At 32.9% G+C, this 22,194-nt stretch overlaps 1 protein-coding gene across 1 annotated transcript in view; it reads left to right on the plus strand.

Annotated features, from left to right (window-relative positions):
- PGR (progesterone receptor) overlaps window positions 1–11,054 on the plus strand; it is a 97,774-nt gene extending 86,720 nt beyond the window's left edge. Inside the window, exons 6-8 of the mRNA XM_032853570.1 lie at window positions 58–188; window positions 7,744–7,901; window positions 10,702–11,054. Coding sequence (XP_032709461.1) covers window positions 58–188; window positions 7,744–7,901; window positions 10,702–10,857 — 445 coding nt within the window. The 3' untranslated portion in view covers window positions 10,858–11,054. The remainder of the gene's footprint in view (window positions 1–57; window positions 189–7,743; window positions 7,902–10,701) is intronic.
- Window positions 11,055–22,194: the final 11,140 nt, after the last annotated feature.

Genomic DNA, 22,194 nt, shown 5'->3' on the forward strand with positions numbered 1-22,194 from the left:
TGTATATGTGTTTCTTTTTTCCTGTTCCTTTTTCTTTTGTGTTGTGTGTGATACAAGACAGAGGATGAAGGAATCATCATTTTATTCATTATGCCTCACCATGTGGCAAATCCCACAGGAGTTTGTCAAACTTCAAGTTAGCCAAGAAGAGTTCCTGTGTATGAAAGTATTGCTACTTCTTAATACAAGTGAGTGAGTACAGCAATTTTTACAAGATGTTTACTTTCTTAATTTTTAATTCATTGGGAAAGTGGCAAATGACAATATGATCATATGGTTATACATGAGGTATGATTCTTAGATTGTGGCTGCAAAGGAGAAATACCTAATATACTGTCATAGACATTAATAAAATTACTTCATATTTCTCAGGTTTTACATAATTGTAAAATAGCTCACCAATTAGGCATTTTTTTTTTCAGATACAATGTGCTTAAGTGACTTTTTCATATTCACCTAATGAGGTATTATGAACTAATTAATACTGCATAAACACAAACTATCTTGCTTCCACCCCCATTCCACAAAAGACTTCCTATATAAAATACACAATTTTGTTTGGAACTATTTTATTTTATGTCAAAATAGGCAGTTATAACACATAACCTACAAAGATCAGTAGTATAACACAATAGCAGTTTATTTGTCACTCATATTCACAATGCAGTGGGATAGCAAGAAAACTCATGTTCCTTCCATATAGGGGCTCCACCCTTTCATAGCAGCTTGAAGTCCTCCAGTGGATCTAACTAGAAAGGCAAGTGACGAGTGAGAAAAGACCTGGAAGTGGGGCCTAGAAGTATCATGTCACTTCTACCCACATTTCATGACCTATATTTAACAGTAGGAGGGCTGGGAAATTTACTGTAGTTCTATATGCAGAAGAAATATTATGAAACATAGAATTGGTCACCAGAAGGATGGGCAAATATACATTTTACTTTTTCTCATATACAAAGAACACAAACATTTCTGCCTCAGTGGATCCCCAAGTGTCTGGGTGGGAAAATTTTTAAAAACTGCTTTTGCTTTTCACCTTTTTCTGTGCCCTTTCCATGCATAGGTAGGCTCAGCCTTTGAATATCTGAATTGATCCTTTCACTCAGTGATTTGAAAGAGAACCTAAGGGAGCTAAGGTGAGCCAAGGGTTTTTCTCAGTAGTATCTTTTCAGGGACTTCTTTCCAGTAGCACAAATCTCAAATAGTTGAAGGGTGGGAATACACATCAGGAAAAAAAAGACAAAAAAGCTAAATCCTTAAAAAGGAAGTTTTCCTCATGAAATCTATGTAAAGACAGGGACCAGTCAGTACAGGATCTAAGTATCCAGAGCCCTATCCCCATACTTTGGGAACACTATTTGGAGCAGAGACCTTCAGGCTTAATTTGATAAAAGGGCATAAATTGGGCTAAAGTACTGATATGGAACTAGCCAAGAGAGTCAACTAGACTAAATTCAATATTACAGCAGTTAACTCCTGTCCTTTTCTTGGTAGTAATGAATCCTATAACATTTGGGTTAGAGATAATCTTAGATTTCCCAAATTAGTTGTTATTATTAACATAACTCCATATTTATAGATAGGCTACATTATGCTGAAGGGCCAGCCCCCCCCCCAGAATCTCAGTAGCTTAACAACAACAACAAAAAATTAAGTATGTATCTTTCCCACTATATGTTCAATGCAGATCAACAAGGAGGCTTTGCTCATTGCTATCACTCAGGTTTCCAGGCACATGGAGGCTATATCTTGGCATATCCTTCTCTAATCACTAGGCCATTGGCAAGGAAGGAAATAGTAAGGGAAGGAAGTGACATATGTATAACTTTCAGTCACATACCATAGAAAACAAGATTCTTGGCCACTTGCAGCTTCAAGAAAAGGGAAAAACAGCAATATTTGGTGAATAGTACTTATGATTTCTACATTCTAATAAAAATCCTAATAAGATATTTGAGGAGAGACTTGGCAAAGCTTTTGGGAATTCATCTTTAACCTTAAAAAATAAGTAGATAAGTATTACAAAAATTTTGAGGTGAAGATGGAAATTAGAATTCTACCTAATTAATACAGCGTGAAAGAAGAAAAAATACACTAGTGTGAATCAAGTCAGACTAGTATATATTAGAACTTAATATGGTGTAGTAGAAGCATCATGAATCAATGAGTATAGAGCAAATTAATATTGTTAGGAAAAATGTTTTATATTTGGGGAAAATTTGGTTTGGATATTTAGCTCAATTTATATCTTACATACCAGATAATTCATTTAAGTGTACAAACTTAAAATGTTAAAAACACACTAAAAGGAATCTAATTGATTTTGAGATTTCAAATAAGAGTTTAGAAATAAATGCAATTGGAAAGTTGACAAAGGAAAAGTTCAATGATTTGATAAATAAGTATTTAAACCTCTAATTTGCTATTAAAAATTAAAATAAAGATCTTCATGAAAATATAGCAAGTTGAACACACCATTGTTCCCTCTAAAACTATAGTAAAATATTACTAAAGGGATTTTTTAAGAAATAAGAGGATGAGAGGAATCAATAACAAAATTCTGCAAGCCAGCAAGCAGAGCTAAGTTAGCATATCTGAGAAGTTTGGATTTTAAGGCAGAGGAAAGAAACAAACAAACAATAAATACTTTGATTGCAACACCAAATCTCTGGCATGTTTCTCAGTTGGCAGCAGCAATGATTTTTTGAGATGGCAGTGAAGGTAGAGTTAAAAACACAAAATTCTTATTAAGGTCCATAACCAGAAATCAACCAACCATGAAATTTTCCCTCTCCAACTCAGGCAGAGAACTTACATTTAGTTTCTGAAGAGGATACAACAGAGGGTGGCTGCATTGGTGAACTGTAGGCAGGCACTGTTAAGGGCGAGCGGTCCTATACTGACAATAGATTAATTATATATCAAATGTTGAGACACCATCTTCCAGAATACTCCCTTCACTCTGAGAACATTGTTATCCAGGTTTACATCCTCTAGACAGGAGAATGAAAGATTGTTCTCTGCAGAATCTCTTTCGCCAGAAATAAAAAGAACTAGTATGTTCATAGCAGGTGTTTCTCTTTGAAATATCTCAGCCAGGTTGCCCTCTAGTAAAGCTCACAATCCATAAGCACTACCTATTGAAACAGAACTGTGATTTGGCCTTGTAGTTTTCCACTCCTGAATATAAATAACTAAGGCACCTGAGAGAGTCCTTTAACATCAAAGACAAATCAGAAAGAAAAAAACAAAAAACAAAAAACAACCAGGAAGACAGGGATGGTGTAGGGAGATAAAAACCTCGAAAACATTAAAAAGCTATCCTCTTTAGAAAGATAATAGAACATATTGCACCTAAGAAACAAGTATTGGATACTGTGAGAAAGAAATAACACATTAAAAACAAGAAGTGAGTTGGGGCAAATTGGAGGGGGAGACAAACCATGAGAGACTGTGGACTCTGAGAAACAAACTGAGAGTTTTGGAGGTGAAGGGGGTGGGGGGATTGAGAGAGACTGGTGGTGGGTATTAAGGAGGGCACGTATTTCATGGAGCATTGGGTGTGGTGCACAATGAATTTTGGAACACTGAAAAAAAATTAAAAGCAAAGAACTTTTGGAAATTGAAAATTGAAAAGCAGACTATGAATATATATATATATATACATATATATATATGTGTATATATATATAATGAAAGCAGAATTTAAATGTCAGTACAGGTAGACAAAGTTAGGAAACCTCTCAAAAGTAGAGCAAAAACCAAAAAAATACAGAAAATCAGAAGCAAGGAAGCCCAACATGCAAACAGTTATAGCACTAGAAAGAGATAACAGGAAAATTCATAGGAGAAGAAATCATCAAGGAGATAATTAGTCTTAAAGGTGTTTGGAAAATTTCATTTAAAAGAATGAAGTTGGACTCTTACTAACTTAAAATAGATCAAAGGCTTAAATTTAAGAGCTTAAACTACAAAACTATTAAAACAGGGGAGGCTTCATGATGTTGAATTTGGCAATGATTTCTTGGATTTGACACAAAAAATGCAGGCAATAAAAGTAAAAAAGATAAATGGATTTCATCAAATTTAAAACTTTAGGGCATTAAAGGTCATGATTAACAGAATAAAAAGTCAACCCACTGTATGGGAGAAAAGAATTGAAAATCATGTATCTGATAAGGAGAAAAGTATTAATATCTAGAATATATAAAGAACTACAGTTTGACAATTAAAACATTTTTAAATGGACAAGAGCCTAAATAAACATTTCTCCAAAGAACGTATACAAGTAGCCATTAAGTACATGAAAAGATGCTCAACATCACTAATCATTGGGGAAATACAAATCAAAATCACAGTGAGATACCACTTCATACACCTATTTAGATGATTAATTTTCTCTCAGTAAAACAAAAAGTGACTCTACTGTGGTAACATTTTACATAACTAAATAATAAATACTGAATATTGATCTAGCCAATATTATGAAAATTTTATTAGGAAAATGAAAAATAGGAAGTTGTATGTGTATGCGTGTATGTGTGTGTGAGCTAATGGTATGGAGGTGATGGTAGATCTGAAAGATGGAAATAGAGCTACAGCCTCAATTTCCACACTGGAAAATCAAAAGTGAAAAATAAAAAAAAATCAAGAATCAACACTACAATGTTGCTATTTAATTCTGTGGAAGAAAAAATTAAAATAAATAGATGAAAAAGTTGAAAGTGTTTGCCTCTGAAGCATGAGAAAATTTGGGTTTCCTGGGCACTACTTTTTGCCCTAATAAGGTTGCAGAACTGACAATATTAAAAATTAAACAATAAACTTAGAAAAATATTTGAAATATAACATAGGCCCCTATAAATGAGTACAAAACAGAAAAAAATTAAAAATAACTAATACTAGACTAGAAAAATATTTCAAATACCAAATGATAAGACAATTAAATAAATTGTACTCCTACAATTTTGTTAAGTGAAATTAAATGTGAGAATTAAAACATTTATTTTTAAAGAATTTGGAAAGATATAAGTAAATGTTCTCAATATAATGTTAGAGAATGTCCCAAGATATAAGATTGTAGAACCTGGTGACTTGTAATACTTTATGTACTTTCTATATTTTCTAAAAATTTTCCAATGAATATATGTTATTTTAAAGTTAGCTAAATCAAAAAAATAATCCCTGTGTCTTTTTAAAAAAGTATTTTTATGTAAAATAGCATCTGGCTAACTGCCCATGACTCACCATCTCCCAATTTGCTACTAAGATATTTGCAAGAAATCCTAAAACTCAGTTGTGGAATCAACAAAAATCTGAGTGAAAATTCTCCAATCATATAGTACTGGATGTAATAATAAAGGAAAAAATGAATTAAGGTAAGGAGCTTAAAGCAAATAGAAATATTTAGGAGAGTTAGTTCATTATTGATCTGAAATATAGGAAAGAGAGTAGGAGAGGAGGAAAAACTTCAAAATGTTCCAGGAGCATAGGGTGTGAGCCCAATGATTAGATTATAATATCCCCCCCGAACTTCTCCGTTAGTGGTTGATACTAAAAGGATGTGAGGCAGTCTGGGATTAGGCCTGATTTTCTCTTAAAGAGGATAATTCATTCAAGTACTGCTTCTAAATACCTAGTTCTTGAAAGCCTAATGGGAAATGGTACTTCAGTAACCAGAAAGAAGAATAATTTTATTTTTTAAGGTTTTGTTTTTTTTTTTTTTTTAATTCCAGCTAACATACAGCATAACATTAGTTTCAGGTGAACAGTATAGTGACTCAACACTTCCATATAGCACCCAGTGCTCATCGCAAGTAGACTCCTTAACCCCCATCACCTATTTTACCTATTTTCCCATAAGCATCCCCCCATCCCTGGTAACCATTAGTTTGTTCTCTATAGTTGAGTCTGTTTCTTGGTTTGCCTGTTTCTTCCCCCTCCCCCAAAATAATTTTATATTCATGTTTAAGAGTGGGAGAGATGTGAAGATTGGTTGGGAATTGTGAAAAAGAATAACAGAGGTTTAAAATAGCTTCTATGTGAAGTAATTAGAGAGAAGAGACCATACATACATAAAGCATATACATACAATGTATATACAACAGTAAAGTTTAAAATGAGTAAAAATCACATATTGCCATAATTGCCCTTGAAAGTCTTTTTTGTATTTATTATATGAGCCATTGAAAACTCAGAACCAAAGAATTTACTTTTTGGTTTCCTTGATTCATTATCTGTAGACTTATTTTTTCCAAAGGGAGTGGAAACCAAGTTCTGGTTGGGGAATAAGGAATAAATACGAGTTTTTTAAAAAAATATTTTTTTTCTTTCCCTTTGCTAGCAGTTGACTTTGCTTAAATTAAGTGCACCTCCTTTAGAAATATTACTAAGGGTCAAGATCATAAATGTAGAGTTACATAAATCTAAGAGATTAAGTGATTTTTTTTCTTTCAGCAATCTAGATATAGCTGCAGGAAAAGGGAGCTGTTTCTTTTAAGTTTGAAGGTTTGTTTGTAAGATAAATGCAAACAAAGCAAGAGAAAACAAGAAAATTGGGAGTTCTGGTGATAATTTGCTGAAGAAATCAAGCAGAACATCTTAAACAAGTGACAACAGAAGGACCTAAAATATTAAGGATAAAATTGTAGGTAAAATTGACAACATAGTGGAAATAAGAGAACTAACAGTAAGAATAAGAAATTGTGCCTACATTTTGGCTATCAGAATTAAAGATTACAGTGGTAAATATCTGAATTACCAGTCAACATCAAATGGGGATAAGATGCATTTCCATTAAAATAAGCAACAAAAAAGGAGTATTTGCCATTGTTATTATTTAATATTGTTCTGGAAATCCTAAACCGTGCACTGAATCATGAAGCAGAAACAAGAGCTACACCTATTGGGAAGGGAGAAATGAGGATATTTCAAGTACAGTATTGTATACCAAAAAAACCCAAAAGATAATCAACCAAAACTATTTGAATTGAAAATGGAAATTAAAAGAAATTAGTAAAAATAGAGTATAATGAAGTGGTTGGATATGAGAAGTATTGAAATATCAATAGCTATCTCTCATATGAGCAGGAAGGAATTAAGGAATTTAATGAAGCAATGTTAAAATTACAGCAAAAGATAAATTATCCATGAATAATCTGAATGACAAATACTTCAGATTTATATGAAAACAAACTTGACAGAGAAATCCAGGCATTTTGTTTTTGTTTTTGTTTTTAAGTACAAACTGACCATTTATTTATTTATTTATTTATTTATTTTATTATGTTATGTTAGTCACCATACAGTACATCATTAGTTTTTGATGTAGGGTTCCATGATTTGCATATAACACCCAGTGTTCCATACAATCCATGCCCTCCTTAATACCCATTTTAAAAATATCCAGCATACATATAATTTCAAACTAAATCCATTCCTGAGACAGGGATATAGAATGATAGATGCTCTTTTGAACAAATGCTAAATTAAATGAGTAATCTATTGATACAGCTCTAAAATAGGTAAGCTAAAATAATCTTTAGTTTATCTAGTTATTCTTATATGCTTCAAGAGAACTGTAAGTTTGTGTGTCCTAAAATTATCAATAACACTCTTCCCTATTTAAGATGTCTAGAGTTCCATTCAAAAGAAACTTTTACACAGCTCAGAAATATTTTTATTGTAAACTGCTACTGTCATCTTTTTTAAACATAACTGCCACTTGTAGTTATATTCTTACAGTTCCTTTGGAAGGACTAAGAAGTCAAAATCAGTTTGAAGAGATGAGATCAAGCTACATTAGAGAGCTCATCAAGGCAATTGGGTTGAGGCAAAAGGGCGTTGTCTCTAGCTCACAGCGTTTCTACCAACTTACAAAACTTCTTGATAATTTGCATGATGTAAGTATTTTGTTTTCTAGGATAACCTTTTAAATATTAAATCTACATTTTACTTTGTATGGTTTCTTCAAACTCATATGTATACTTTTATTTTAAAACAGTATTTGCATCACACACCTCAGAACTTGCATTGTACTTTTTTCATTTTCAATGTAGATCACCCAAATATCCTTTAACTAGTATTTGTATAAATATAGATTAATTTAATGGTTTATAGGAATTGTGATAACATTTTCCTGAGTATGTTCTAAAATATTTTTGTCTTAAGTTAGAGAAGATTTTATATAAACAGGAAAAGCAAAGATATGGGTGTGGAAAATAAGACTCTCATATCATTTTGGATGGCGTTATAAGTTAATAACAGTGCTAGTGGACAATTTGACAATCTACTCACTAGGTCAAATCTGAATATGAACAGATAGCCAAGGATTGTTAGCCGTATAGGTAAAGCCTTTATAATGAAAGGAAGAAATCAAATACACAGAAAAAAAGTAATGAAAGAAGAAGAACCAGAACAGAGAACAGAAAAAAGATTCAAGAAAATTAAGATATTCAGAGAAATAAGAATGATATTGCATCTGTGAAACAAAAATAGAAAACATTTGTAAGGGAACATTTAGAAAGAACATATTTTTGGATAAATAAATATAGAAAAACAGAAATTTAAAATTTAATAGGACTGAAATATAAATCTCAGATAAACTCAGAAGAAATAACAAAAATGATAAATGAAAAATCAGAAGAGATAATAAATTTAGAGTATTAATTCAAAGAGGTTCATTTCCCAATTAAAAGGAATTTCTAAAAGAATAGAGAAAATCAAAGAAAGGAAATTATATACAAAAAATAAAATAAAAGTTGTTTGACCAGAAGTATTTTAATTTTCTGATGATAATGGCCCAGTATACAAGCACAGCACAATTGAACAAAGGCACATTATTGTAGAATTTTAGAATACCAGAAATAAAGAGACTATCTTAAAATATAGCAGTGAGGAAAGAAACAAGTCACATAAAAATGATCAGGATTCAAAATGATGTTGGACTTCTTAACAACAATACTGGAACGCAGAAAACAATGGAACAATGGCTTCAAAATTTGGGAGGAAAGGAAAATCTTCAAAGAATTTTATTTTATTTTATTTTATGTTTAGATTTTATTTATTTATTTGACAGACATCATAAATAGGCAGAGAGGCAGGCAGAAAGAGGGGGAAACAGGCTCCCCGCTGAGCAGAGAGCCCAATGAGGGGCTCAATCCCAGGACCCAGGGATCATGACCTGAGCTGAATGCAGAGGCTTTAACCCACTGAGCCACCCAGGCGCCCCATCTTCAAAGAATTTTATATCCAGCCAAGCCATCAAATGAATATGATGGCAATTTAAAAAGTATTTTCCGATGTGCAAGGTGTCAGAGTGTTTACCTCAAGTACAACCATTCTCAAGGACATCTACAGGATGTTTTAACCATAAAACACTCGACTAAGCCAATGAAGTGGAAGATCCAACCCAGGAGAGATGCAGAGGGATGTTCTAGCACATTAACTGTGCTGGACAATCATTAGTTTAAGTTGGAGCAGTAATGCACAGGGCTTCAGAATACCAGGACCAGGAAAAAATGATGGAACTGAGAGATTACCAGTATGTATGAACATACTGAGGTGCGTTTTTACAATTGTGTCAGAGAATTTGACTATGGCTTTGTGATAAAGGAAAGAAAGCAAAACAGAAAAACAAGGGGAGGGCGCCTGGGTGGCTCAGTGGGTTAAGCCTCTGCCCTCGGCTCAGGTAATGATATCAGGGTCCTGGGATAGAGCCCCGCATCACGCTCTCTGCTCAGCAGGGAGCCTGCTTCCCCCTCTCTCTCTCTGCCTGCCTCTATGCCTACTTGTGATCTCTCTCTCTCTCTCTGTCAAATAAATAAATAAATCTTAAAAAAAAAGGAAAGAAAAACAAGGTGATTAGCTCTAGCAAAATAAAAATTAAGTCATATATGAAAGGAAATATAATCCAGCAGGAAACAATAAAAATCTTTGAAATATAATTGCTGGGTATTGATTTAGTCAAAAATTGAGATATAGCTATATAGAGAATGAAACGAGAAAGTGTGCATAGTTGGGATGGGTGTCTAGTATAAGAGAGCTAAAAACTCAATTTTTGTAATAGAAACTAAATCAATAATATCAAATTTGAAAAACAAAGTTTATTAGAAATACAGAGATAAATAAAGATATGGGCTAAAGAAGTTGAAAATCTTTGCATCTGGAGAACTAGAATAAGGATGGGAAGAATTCTATTAGAAAACTGCTGGATTTTGTTATTGCTGCTGGGTCCTATTAGACTTTTAAAATTATTTATGTTAATTATTTGACAAAGATTAAAACTAGGTTAAAATGAATTATTTGGGTTCTTTGTGTTGACAGAGGAAGAGTCAATATTTTGTTATGTGAAAAAGTCAGTCTATTAACAAATAGGGCTTATTAAATAATTGCATTTTTGGAATTATATATGCCTTGTGTATATTATATATATACCTGGGTATGTTTGTATACATTTATTAAAAGAAAAAAAAAACTTAAAAGAAAGTCACCAAAATGTTCATATTGATGATCCTGTGGGACTATGAGTGACTTTCATTTCTTTAAATCTGTACTATCAGAATGTTTCATTGTATGTAATGTTTTACATATTATTCTAGAGAATGAAGGGAGTTATTTTGGTAAGAAAAAATAACCTGTCTTATTTTATTATATGAATGTATTATTTTTTTCATGTTTCTTATCCATTTGTGAAATCAACAGCTTGTCAAACAGCTTCATCTGTACTGCTTGAATACATTTATCCAGTCCCGGGCACTGAGTGTTGAATTTCCAGAAATGATGTCTGAAGTTATTGCTGCACAGTTACCCAAGATCTTGGCAGGGATGGTGAAGCCTCTGCTCTTTCATAAAAAGTGAATGCCATTTTTATCTTTAAAAATTAAATTTTGTGGTATGTCTGTTTATCTTTTGGTCAGGATTATGGGGTCTTACGTTTTTACAATGTCTTCTTAAAGCCTTACATTTATAACATTTATTGTGTAAATTTCAGAAAAATTGTGAAGTTTTGTTTTCCTTTATGAAGCATAATTAGAATTTTAAGATGTTTTATGTACTTATATATTCATTAACAGTTTACAGGATTGAAAAATTACTAAAATTGATTGCCAAAGTAAACTTAATCTTATCCATACTATTTCCTACCATTTAGATGAAGATTTTTAACTTTTGAATCTAATGAATCTACTTTAGAGGAAAAAAATCTTACATGTAAAAATAAAAAGTAATTATGTATGTTCCTTCTAGGTAGCTCCTTTTGTCTCCTTGATTATATTTACAAAAATGAATCTTTGGAATGGTATGCAAAATTTTGTCTAAATGAGCTTTTACACATTTTTGCAAGTAAAAAAAAATCATAACCTTCATTAGATTTTCCAAAGGGTTTTTAATGCAAAAAAAAAATATAGAGAATGAGAGTTTAAAATCCCTGAAATGGATTGAGGGTGATATTAGGGGAAAAAACAGCTCATGTATTGACTATTTCCCAAACTGGAAATACAAATCTCTAAGGAAGTTATTAAGGAGAGCCATATCATTATGATAACATTATTAGGGATTTTATAGTTTTTTACTAACCTTTTTTGGGACTTGTCCTTTAATAAGGTATTGTGAATCAAAATAGGAATCCACAGGAGTCTGTAGTCTAATGCCACTCTTACTATTGGGGGCAGGTAGAAAATCATGTAACCTTACTGATTTTTCAATTTCCTCACCTTTACCACTGTTATATTTCTTGCAAAATGTTCATTTTAGTCAGAGCTTCTTATTCACTTCTTAATAAAAAAGAAGAAAAGAAAAAAGAGGAGGGAAGAAGATGGGGAAGGAAGTTAGGGGAGAGAGGAAGGGTAGAGAAAATAAGAAATATTATTCTTTCTTTACTCAATGAGAGATAATGACAAATCACAGGTTGAAAGTTTTTGAGTGTCTTAGATCCAATTCTAAGAGAGATATTTCAAGAAATACTAGGTATAGTCTTAAAATAATACAACCAATTACAATAACTAGAAAACAATTCACACTGTTATATGAACTGAAAATATTGCGTTAGAAGATGGACAAGAGTTCTTTTCTGAGATGAGTCACTGGAAATCCATTTATTTTTTTAAAGATCTATTTATATATCTGTATATATAAATACAGATAGATATATTAAAAAAACAAGAAAAACTAAGTTCTTACCACTGAAAATTTTCAATAAAAATAATCACTGTTTTTTCTATACAATTTATATCATTTTAGGCATATATCATATATTTATGCCTTACCTGTTACATATAAATAAATATATATAATATTTTTAATAGCTCAGAATAACCAGTAGACCAAATTTTTTTCCAAATTTTTAAAAAAATTGCACATTATCTTACAAATAAGACATATTGCCTTATGCAAATTAGTAGTTGTTAATAAGAAAACCAAAATAACTTCAAAAATAATATAGAAAACATTTACTGACTTCTTCAATTTCTTAATACCTTTTTTGGAGTATCCATTCCCTTCAACTACTAAATCTTTGCAGTTTACCAAAGAACAATAACATAACATCACTTAATGAATACTAATGTAACCCCCAAAACAAGATAGAGTGATTTTATCTGATCAAAAAATTGGCATGACAGTGTTAACCATAACTGTTTCTTACCAGTAAATTCTCCATTTACAAAAGGAATGAGCTATGGTATATCTATAAATAGTGAATTCATATAAGGCATTTGAAATAGGGATTAAAATAAGCTCCATCCAATGCTCTTGGCTTAGGTCCATTAGATCTATGTGGCAAATATAATAAACAATATCCAAATTTTATAACATTTGGTTATAACATTCAGTAAGAGTTTAAACCAAGTATTCCAAATAGCTTTAACATTAATATAAAAATAGTCTCTTCTTTGGTAAGTCTAACTACATGTCTTTTTCTGTGAATACAAAACCATAGACTACTGCTATTCAGTTCTTCAAAGTCTTTATACACACAGATTTCATTCTCTTGCCACTCTCCAGTCCGAAGTTAACTTCCTAAAAAGGATCTAGTCTTACCATTTCCTCACTTTAAAATATTCATTGACTTCCAAACACCTATTATAGTGGTTCTCAGCTATATCTGCACATTAGCATCTCCAAGTGAGCTTTTTAAATATATTGTTTCATCCTCAGTGATTTTATTTTAATTGTTCCACTCTTACTCTTGCAGGGACAGAGTAGTAACTCTGCAATGATGTTAAAGCATCAATTTCTATAACTTTACTCTCTTTATCCTCCACTATCTTACCTTTATCTTACGTTCCAGCCCACACAAGTCTTTTTACCATCAGATTTCTGCCTGAATTTTCCCTCTTTGATACCATTAACATCATATCTCAATCTTAAAAATCCAGCCAAGCCACTATTTTTGTAGTGCTCTTTCCTGCACCTTCCAAATAGTGACTAACTTCCTCCTAAGGTTCACCGGCTATTTTGTGTACCTCTGAATTATAATACTGTCTTGTTCTACATTCTGATTGTACTAGGAGACTGGGAACCAGTTTGAGATTGGACAGTAGTATACAAGTTTATCTTGACTGGGAGTTGCATGGCATGTTCTCATTTTTGCTGTCATCATGATCTGTATCATTCTTTTTTTTTACATCATTCATGTCTGTATGCCTGACTTTATGTTCTTTTCCCATGCTCCTTATCTTCATCTCTTAAATTCTCTTCATCTCTTTTAAATTTTCTATCTCTTATTACTTTGTGAGATCTCTCCTTATACTGACTATACCATGGGAGAATAACTTTGTGAGAGCTCTCCTTATACTGACTATACCATGGGAGAATATAAGTATGTTTTATATTTATTAAGAACACATTATACTCTCTATTCTAAATTTCAAAACTGAATGGAGTATTATTTCCCTTCCTAAGAAAAATTGCATAGGGGTTGCCTGGGTGGCTCAGTTGTTAAGTGTCTGCCTTCAGCTCAGGTCATGAACCCAGGGTCCCTGGGACTGAGCCCCACCTCCCTCGTCTCTCCCTGCTTAGTGGGGAGCCTGCTTCCTTTCCCACTCCCCCTGCTTGTGTTTCCTCTCTTGCTGTGTCTCTCCCTGTCAAATAAATAAATAAAATCTTAAAAAAAAAGAAAAATTCCACAAATACAATTGTTTCTTATAGTTAAGGAGCCCTAACCTCAATATACAACTTTCTTCTCCTTTCTGATTTCATTCAACAACTTGAATACCTGTTATGAACACAAGTGAATGTGCTAATAGACATTAGGAGAATTTAGAGCTGAAGGAAGATTGTAACTCAAGAAAGTGACAGTCTAGTAGTAGGTATAAGACAAAATTCCTGGTAAAGAGTAGGCACTCATATACTTGTTGAGCCTACAAATGAAAATAGAGTTTGGATTTCACAGGTGCAAAGCATTATTTATGTATAACTTCACTGAGACAAATAATGCAGCAAAAAGTAAGATACTAACTTTACGGGGCTCCCGGGTGGCTCAGTGGGTTAAAGCCTCTGGCTTCGGCTCAGGTCATGATCTCAGGTTCCTGGGATCAAGCCCTGCATCAGGTTCTCTGCTCAGTGGGGAGCCTGCTTTCTCCTCTCTCTCTCTGCCTGCCTCTTTGCTTACTTGTGATCTCTCTCTGTCAAATAAATAAATAAATAATAAAATCTTAAAAAAAAAAAAGATACTAACTTTACAATAAATATCAAATAATCCCTTAATTTGTGTCAGTAACTCACTTGCATTAAATCTGCATGTATCTCAATATCTTTTTTCCCAAAAAAGTCATCCCAGTAAATATATTTTAAATTCTTCCAGTATACAATAAAGGCAGTCTACCACTGTGGGGATTATGTAACATAAGTAAATGAATGTAGGTGTATCCAAAAAAAGAAAACTTTCACATTTGAGTGATAGAGAACAGTTGATGATGTGATCATTTTATCTGTTTTTTCTTACTTTAAAACAATATTTTGGTGACACAATTTTTTTACCTGTACATATTTAATTTCCAACTTTTTTTTTTTAATTTCATTCAACTGCTAGGGAATAGAATGTGGTGGCCAAAAGGTTTGGGTTTTGCTGTTGTGGTTATTGTTGTTTTGCAATCTCCTAATAATAATGTTTCATATTCTTGATGTTGACCTTGATTCACAATGTAGATGTCTAAATATCTAAATACAAGGATTTAAAATTTCAGTCTAAACTTTACAAAAAGAGAAAACAAGCTTTTGAAAAAGAACATAACCTCATCAAATGGAAGATATCTTGTTTCTGAATCTTCCTTTACAAATTCCTGCATGCTAATGTCTCCATTCCTATGCAGTCATCATAACCTTTATCTTCATTTTATAGGTCATGTTCTTTCTGGTAGCTCTAAAATGAAATTAATCATAAGAAGACAGGTTATACATCAGAAAATACTTGAAGATTACTGAACTAGATTATTGAGTTAAAAATATTTCCCTTAACAAGGCTTGAATAGCCATTTGGATCTGAATCAATTACACCTCCAATATCAGTTGTTATGTAGCATTTTTTTGCTTTTATTAAAAACATGGCACTTCTTAATTAGTACTATTATTTTTCATATTTAACATTAAAATATTACACAGATCATATGCAAATATGATGGGTAACATGTTCTCTACCAAAACAGTGCCTTTCAAATATCCATGGCATGTCAAAGTATAACTTCTTAATTATCCATTACAGTGATATATTTCCTGATGTGTACTGTAGAAGAACTCACTTGGGCTTATGGCCCTTCTCTGTCGTTTACTAATTGAATGCTCAAGCAAGCATTGACAAGCTCAAGAAGTCATTTAACCTTTTTGATTAAATGTGACTTTACCCAATTGTTTGCAATTAATGGAAATGAAAACAAAAAGTATACAAGTGTTCAGAAATAGTAATAGTGATTATAATGTTTTCATTAAGCAATAGTTCTGGCTATGATTTTATCAAATTAATCTGGCATATTCTATAGTGAAAAGAAGGAATCAAGAAAATATAGTTGCTTTGTTGCTATCTCTATGCTCACACAAATATTTGATGGATTTCATCTGAAATTACTAGAAATATTCACTTTCTTCATCTGTAAAGATATATTCTTTTGAGTTTGAGGCCTATTTTATCAGAAACCTAAAGAGCCTATATGTCATTATAATATTAAGAATAATGGTACTAGTTTTGACATTTTTAAAGTTATCTCTAAAACAGAGAGCTTGACTAGAACACAGACACTCCAAAAATCTATGCAATACACTACATCTTCAGATTAATTTTATTGTAATAATTTAACAAAAGGGAAGAATGGATCTAGAAATCATGATGAAATTATCAACCCAAAAAATAGAAATCCTATCCTTAAGAAGGTTAGATACAAAATGCCCAGAAGAGATCTTCACATCTGCCTTGATCTGTTATCTTGCATTCCTTTGGTGAAATTGCTATTAAATTTCTAGAGGTTTTGATATGAATACCTAAGCAGTTTCTCTAATCTATACTTATCCTTTACAAAGCAGATTTAAGGAAGAGTATGAATTCTTTTCAATATCTTTATAATCTCGAAGGCATCATGTATAAGTACTTAAAACTTGAAAAAAAATTCAAGTTTAAAGGTAATTCACTTTTGTATTAAAGAATTCAACAATCAGGTCTCCACTGATATAGTAAAATGAACAAGCATACAACCCAAGGAAGGGCATAACTTTCTTTTTCCTTAAGTATTCCTTTTAGATAACCATTAGATGTAGAGAATTTCTTCAACTCTTAAATTTTATAGGAAATACATAGCCAGATAATCTAGCAAAAGTTTGCCAACTTCTAAGTTGCTTATTCTCACTAGACTAAGTCATGTAATGATTTTAGTGAAAAGAATATCATTCCACCTATGTAGTTTCACAGTTTGTATTTTCTGTATCTCTGTAATATTGTATTTTCCATACTCAAGTTTTGGTGAAAAGGGAATTCACTATCTCTACCTAGCATTTGCCATCTATTTAATGTACTATTATTCCACACTCCTTGCTCTTTATCAAATCAAAAAATTGAATAGCAGTAAAATAAATTACTTACCCTGTATTAGAGAAATTAATCCAGCCTGGATGGGTCTACATCCATAATATGAATCCATAATAGCAACTGGGCCTAGATAATTGCATTCAAGTTGGATCACATCCCTTTTTAAACTCAGGTAAAAGTCCCTACAGACTATCATTTACTTGGGCCTAAGAGAATCTGTACTTCCAGGGTTGGGACTGAAACAAAGTGGGCTTAAAAAATTGAAAATAAGAAGTCAAGAGTAGTTTCCTTTAATAATTTGTCCTCATCGGAGAAGATTTAAGAATTGGGGGATTTTAGTGATAAGTAAAAAAGAAGTTCATAATAGCAGTGATTTAATATGTACAGTATCTAAAAAATCCTGTAGCCAAAGAAAAACACAAAGCAATCTGTTCTCCTTGAAATTGATCACATTTCAAGGCAGAGCTCTGAGCACATGCCTGGAGGCTGCGCCCAGACTTGTCTACAGCTTTATGCAGCTGTGCAGTTTGGAAGTCTGTTGCAGAACTGCTGGATTAGTCCCAGAATGTCAACCTCATGTTCAATTTACTGGCTTTTGTTGCTTTATGTCATGCTGACCTTACTGTGAAACACGCGTTTGTTTGCTTTCTTTCCACTCATGGAAAAATAGGGAAACCATTACTTAGTTTAAACTCGTTGAAAGCTTTAACTGACAAAGCACTTTCAGAGAAATCTGAATTAAGAAGCTAAGAAAGCATACCCATTCCATTTTATTATTCTCTTTTAAAAAAGCATACCCTGTGCATTGCTTTAAAGAAAATGTATGCTATGACATCTGAGATGTGACATCAGCATCACGGTGCATATTCAGATACATATGAGCAAAACCTTTAATTGGTATTATAAATAGTTCTTGAAACCTATTTTTGTAACCTTTTGAAATTTCTCTTAATACATCAAATGCTGATGTATCCAATTTAACAAACAGAAATTATTCTAAATGAAGCTCACATTAATTTTTTTGTCAAACATATATAAAATTTAACGTCTATTTTTATATAATATTTACTTACTTATGAAGGTTTTTTATATAATTTGCAGAAAGCAGTCGTTTTAAAATTGCCACGGAAGATACCTTTTATTCCCCTTACCTACTAAAGGCCTCTCTACCAAACTGCATTCCAATTAAGAAATAATTATTTCAATTTCTTCATGTTTTATTTTTCAAAGACATATCAGTTTGAGCTGCTGACCATTATAACAATTATGTCCACATTGATCTGATACAGTTTTAACTTGGTAGATACAAAACAATTGTAATGGTAAAATAATCAATGGATATCTATCATAGCTTTCGTAAACCAGGTTAAGAACTAGAGATTTGGGGGCGCCTGGGTGGCTCAGTGGTTTAAAGCCTCTGCCTTCAGCTTGGGTCATGATCTCGGAGTCCTGGGATGGAGCCCCGCATCGCATCGGGCTCTCTGCTCGGCAGGGAGCCTGTTTCCCCCGCCCCGCCTGCCTCTCTGCCTACTTGTGATCTCTGTCAAATAAATAAATAAAATCTAAAAAAAAAAAAAAAAAAACCTAGGGATTTGAAGTCATAATATATTATACAAAAGTAAGTCTTCTTCTTAGGGCTTCAAAATTCATGAGCAAGACCAAAAAGTTTATAGAAAATTATTACAAGCATACCATATTCTTATCAAAGCAGAGATATGCAGCTTTGCAACATGAAGAAAACAAAACAGAAGTATGTTCTCCATAGGGTAAAAATACTAACCAGATTTATTTAAAGTGGTAAGCTCTGTATTGATATAACTAAGAGTAGAAGGAGATTTTCACATGGCAGTCTTTAGAACTCATCACTTTAACCAATGAAGTATCTTATCACCTGAGTATTCTGTGCATTTTAACTTTTTGGTATGTGCATATTCACAAGAAAAATCAAAGCAAAGAGTTTTTTAAGAAGCTTTTCATTGTAACTTGGAAAAAATAGAAGAAAAATATGAGGTTTCTTTGAAAGGAGTAAATACGACATATAAAAGAGAAATGGAGAGCTCCTCTAAACCATATCTTAAATATTTTCTTTTATTTAGTGAGTAATCATGCTAATGGTACAAAACATGGGTGATTATGTTACAGAGATAACAATGCTAAATATTAGAGAAATTATCACTATTCAGGCATATAAAACAAAAATATGCTCATAAGCTTGCTTTTTGCTTTTATAATTCTTCATTTTCTAATGAGGCTACATGGTTTAGGAAAAAAAATACTGATCTCTAACTCAGTTTAGCTCTCAATTGGATGTCTTGACACTTAAAGCAGTGGAGAGTTGGGGTAGGGGAGAAATGGAGGGAAGAGAGAAAGAAAGGGAAAAGGCTAGGTCAAAATTATCCCTTTCAACTCTGAAACTACAGATTTCCTCTTAATAATTTACATCAACATAAAGTATCCAACTCTAAGTTATTCATGTTAATAGAAGTAAAATATACCCTGAAACACAACAACAACAGCAACAAAAACCAGTTGTTGTTTTTTTTTTTTTTTTTCAAAGTTGAAGAGTCTTGCTTTAGGCATCATTTTTTTCTTCAACAACTAGTTATAAAGCATTCACTGTGTGTGTGCTAGTCACTCTGTCAGATAGTGGAGATAACCAGTGAATACATTAAACAGAGTTCATACCTTCTCTGAGCTCACTGTTGGATGGAGACTAGAAAAAGGTAAATAGTTGTAACACTGTATGATAATTGCAATGATGGAGGAGATACAGGGAGATATTGGAGCATCTATGGGAGGCACCTCGTTTGATTTAAGAGTGGGAGAAGTTATCTTGTAAAAAAGATCTGAGCCATGATCTAAAAGTGGTTCAAGAATTAGCTGAGCATGTAGTCAGAAGATGCCACAGACAGGAAGAGAAGAATATTTCAAACAGGATATAACAGCATATGTATACCTGATGGAGACAGAGAGTGTGAGGTTGGGTTGATGATGAGGCTAAAGAAGAAAACAAGGTCCAGAACACCAGTGGCCTTGTACATGGTATTAAATTGTGTAGTCTTCATGATGATGTAAGCAGGAGAGCAGCATGGTTCAGATTGGTAAGAAAACTTACTCTTACTGAAATATGGAGAAGAGTTGGAGATGGCTAATCCTGGAGGCAGAGAGAACATTTTTCAGGAAGTTAATGGTATTTTGGTGAAAAATGTTTGGTCATAAACATGAAAAGTTGAAGATGATCATGACCTCTTCTTTAATTTTCCGGTTTCATAGAAACATAATTTAGAATTATCAATTATCATTGACAGAACTTGGGAAAGTGAGTGAAATACACCATATAAATTGTCAAACACAAAGTCAAATGTCTATTCTGCTGTGATGAAATTTCCAATTTTTTATCAAAAGACAATAAAAATTAGAAACGTTGCATACCAAGTTCCAGAATCCTATCTATCCAAACATCTCTGTCACTCTACAAGTATCCCTACCTTAGCATGTCTACTGAACCTCAAGATCACCTGGTCTATGCAGAAAGGTAACACTAAAACAGCTCAAAAATCAGCAAATAGGAAAGGGAAACTGAGCTATGTTAAACTAATAAAAAATAAACACATCATTTGTATGGATCTTTCTTCAGATGCCATTATCTAGTATAATTACAAAATGGTACCCACAAAAAAAGTGCTTTATTCTCTGTAAAGCGTCTTGATATCTTTTTTATGAAGACTTCTTCATGACTTCTTCACCAAGTGTGGGGAATTAAAGAAGGGAGGCTGGTGAGTGATACAATGTGTAGCAAATCTGGCGGTGAAGAATATATCCATCTCTTAGTTTCAAAGAGCTTGATTTGGATTACCTCATTCAATTTCCATCAAGGGCTGTTCTTTCTTTTGACTGTCAGTAACCAACAGCAGCAAGAAATAAGAAGCTTTTTATATTAAAGCAATGGTGGTGGGAAAGGATTTTGTTTTTTTTTTTTTTCTCTTGGTCTTAACTGGCATCACTAGTCCCTTGCCATGTCTGGTCATAAATCCCATTGCTGTTACCTCATATTCAAGTCTATGGCTCATAGATTCATCTGTTCTCTCTTCCCAGTACTGCAGATACTGGGACTTATCTGACTTGCTATCTTCCGTTTCTTGCTGGTTCCACATATCCTTCTTAGGCTCAGCTGCTTTCCCAGTGGCCTCTGTATGCAATTACCTTGCACCTTCAGAAGAGTCATGGCCCACTGCTATCTGCTTAGTTATCACCCAACTGGAACTATGCTGACTCCAGGCTTCTCTGAGATGCTTGTAGACTATATCCATGCACAAAACTCATGATTTTCTTGGACTTTCCCCTTACTTATATGGATGTTGCTTATCCCAACTCCTTCAAAACTAACACACAGTCATCTGACCTCTTTGACTTCTTCATTTTTCTGAATAACAGAGGCTTCTCACTTCCTTTTGCTCTCTGCCAGAGGCTTCCCATGGGTCTTCAAATGAGTTCTCTTCATCTATTTCTAGTATTTCTCTGAGTCTACCTCTTAAGGATACTTTTGAGATTAGAAGACCCCTTTCTCTCGGGTAGGAAAACCCAATTCTCCAGACTTGCTCTTGATTTCAAAGAACAATTGTGGAAATCAGCAGCTCAACACTGGCTTTTTCTTAAAGCACATAATGCCATGATGTAATCTGCTGTAATGATCCTAATTGTTGGAGCAAATTGGCTGCTTCCAACTGACCAGGAAACAGGTCAGATGACAAAAAGAAAAAACAAAAAAAGATGAATATACTTCAGTAAATATAACTTTGGATATGCTTTGGAAATTCATGTGAGATTTCTGTCAAGAGGGTGAGACTCTTCCTCCATCTGGGTATGTCTAAGAGTTCTGGCACTGGCTGGAGACAAATGCATACTATAAATTTATATGATGTTGGACTTATAAAAACATCATCACACACTTATTTTCAATCTAATACTTTAGAATCCACCTGAAAAATTTAGTAGACTTCTTTGCACATAGATTTTTATCTTTTGTTATTCTGAAATCGATGAAATATTCAGTTATCCACTCTGTTCCTTGTTAGTAAAACTAGTGTAATATTTGGCAAGAGATGCAGGAAATCATCATTTCCCTCTCTCATGGCTCACACAGCTTTTGGTTCTCCCCTATTTTGAATAAATAGTAGAGTACTATG

This window comes from Lontra canadensis, unplaced genomic scaffold (assembly GCF_010015895.1).
Source record: "Lontra canadensis isolate GAN:19392208 unplaced genomic scaffold, GSC_riverotter_1.0 scaffold7, whole genome shotgun sequence".
Lineage (NCBI taxonomy): Eukaryota > Metazoa > Chordata > Mammalia > Carnivora > Mustelidae > Lontra > Lontra canadensis.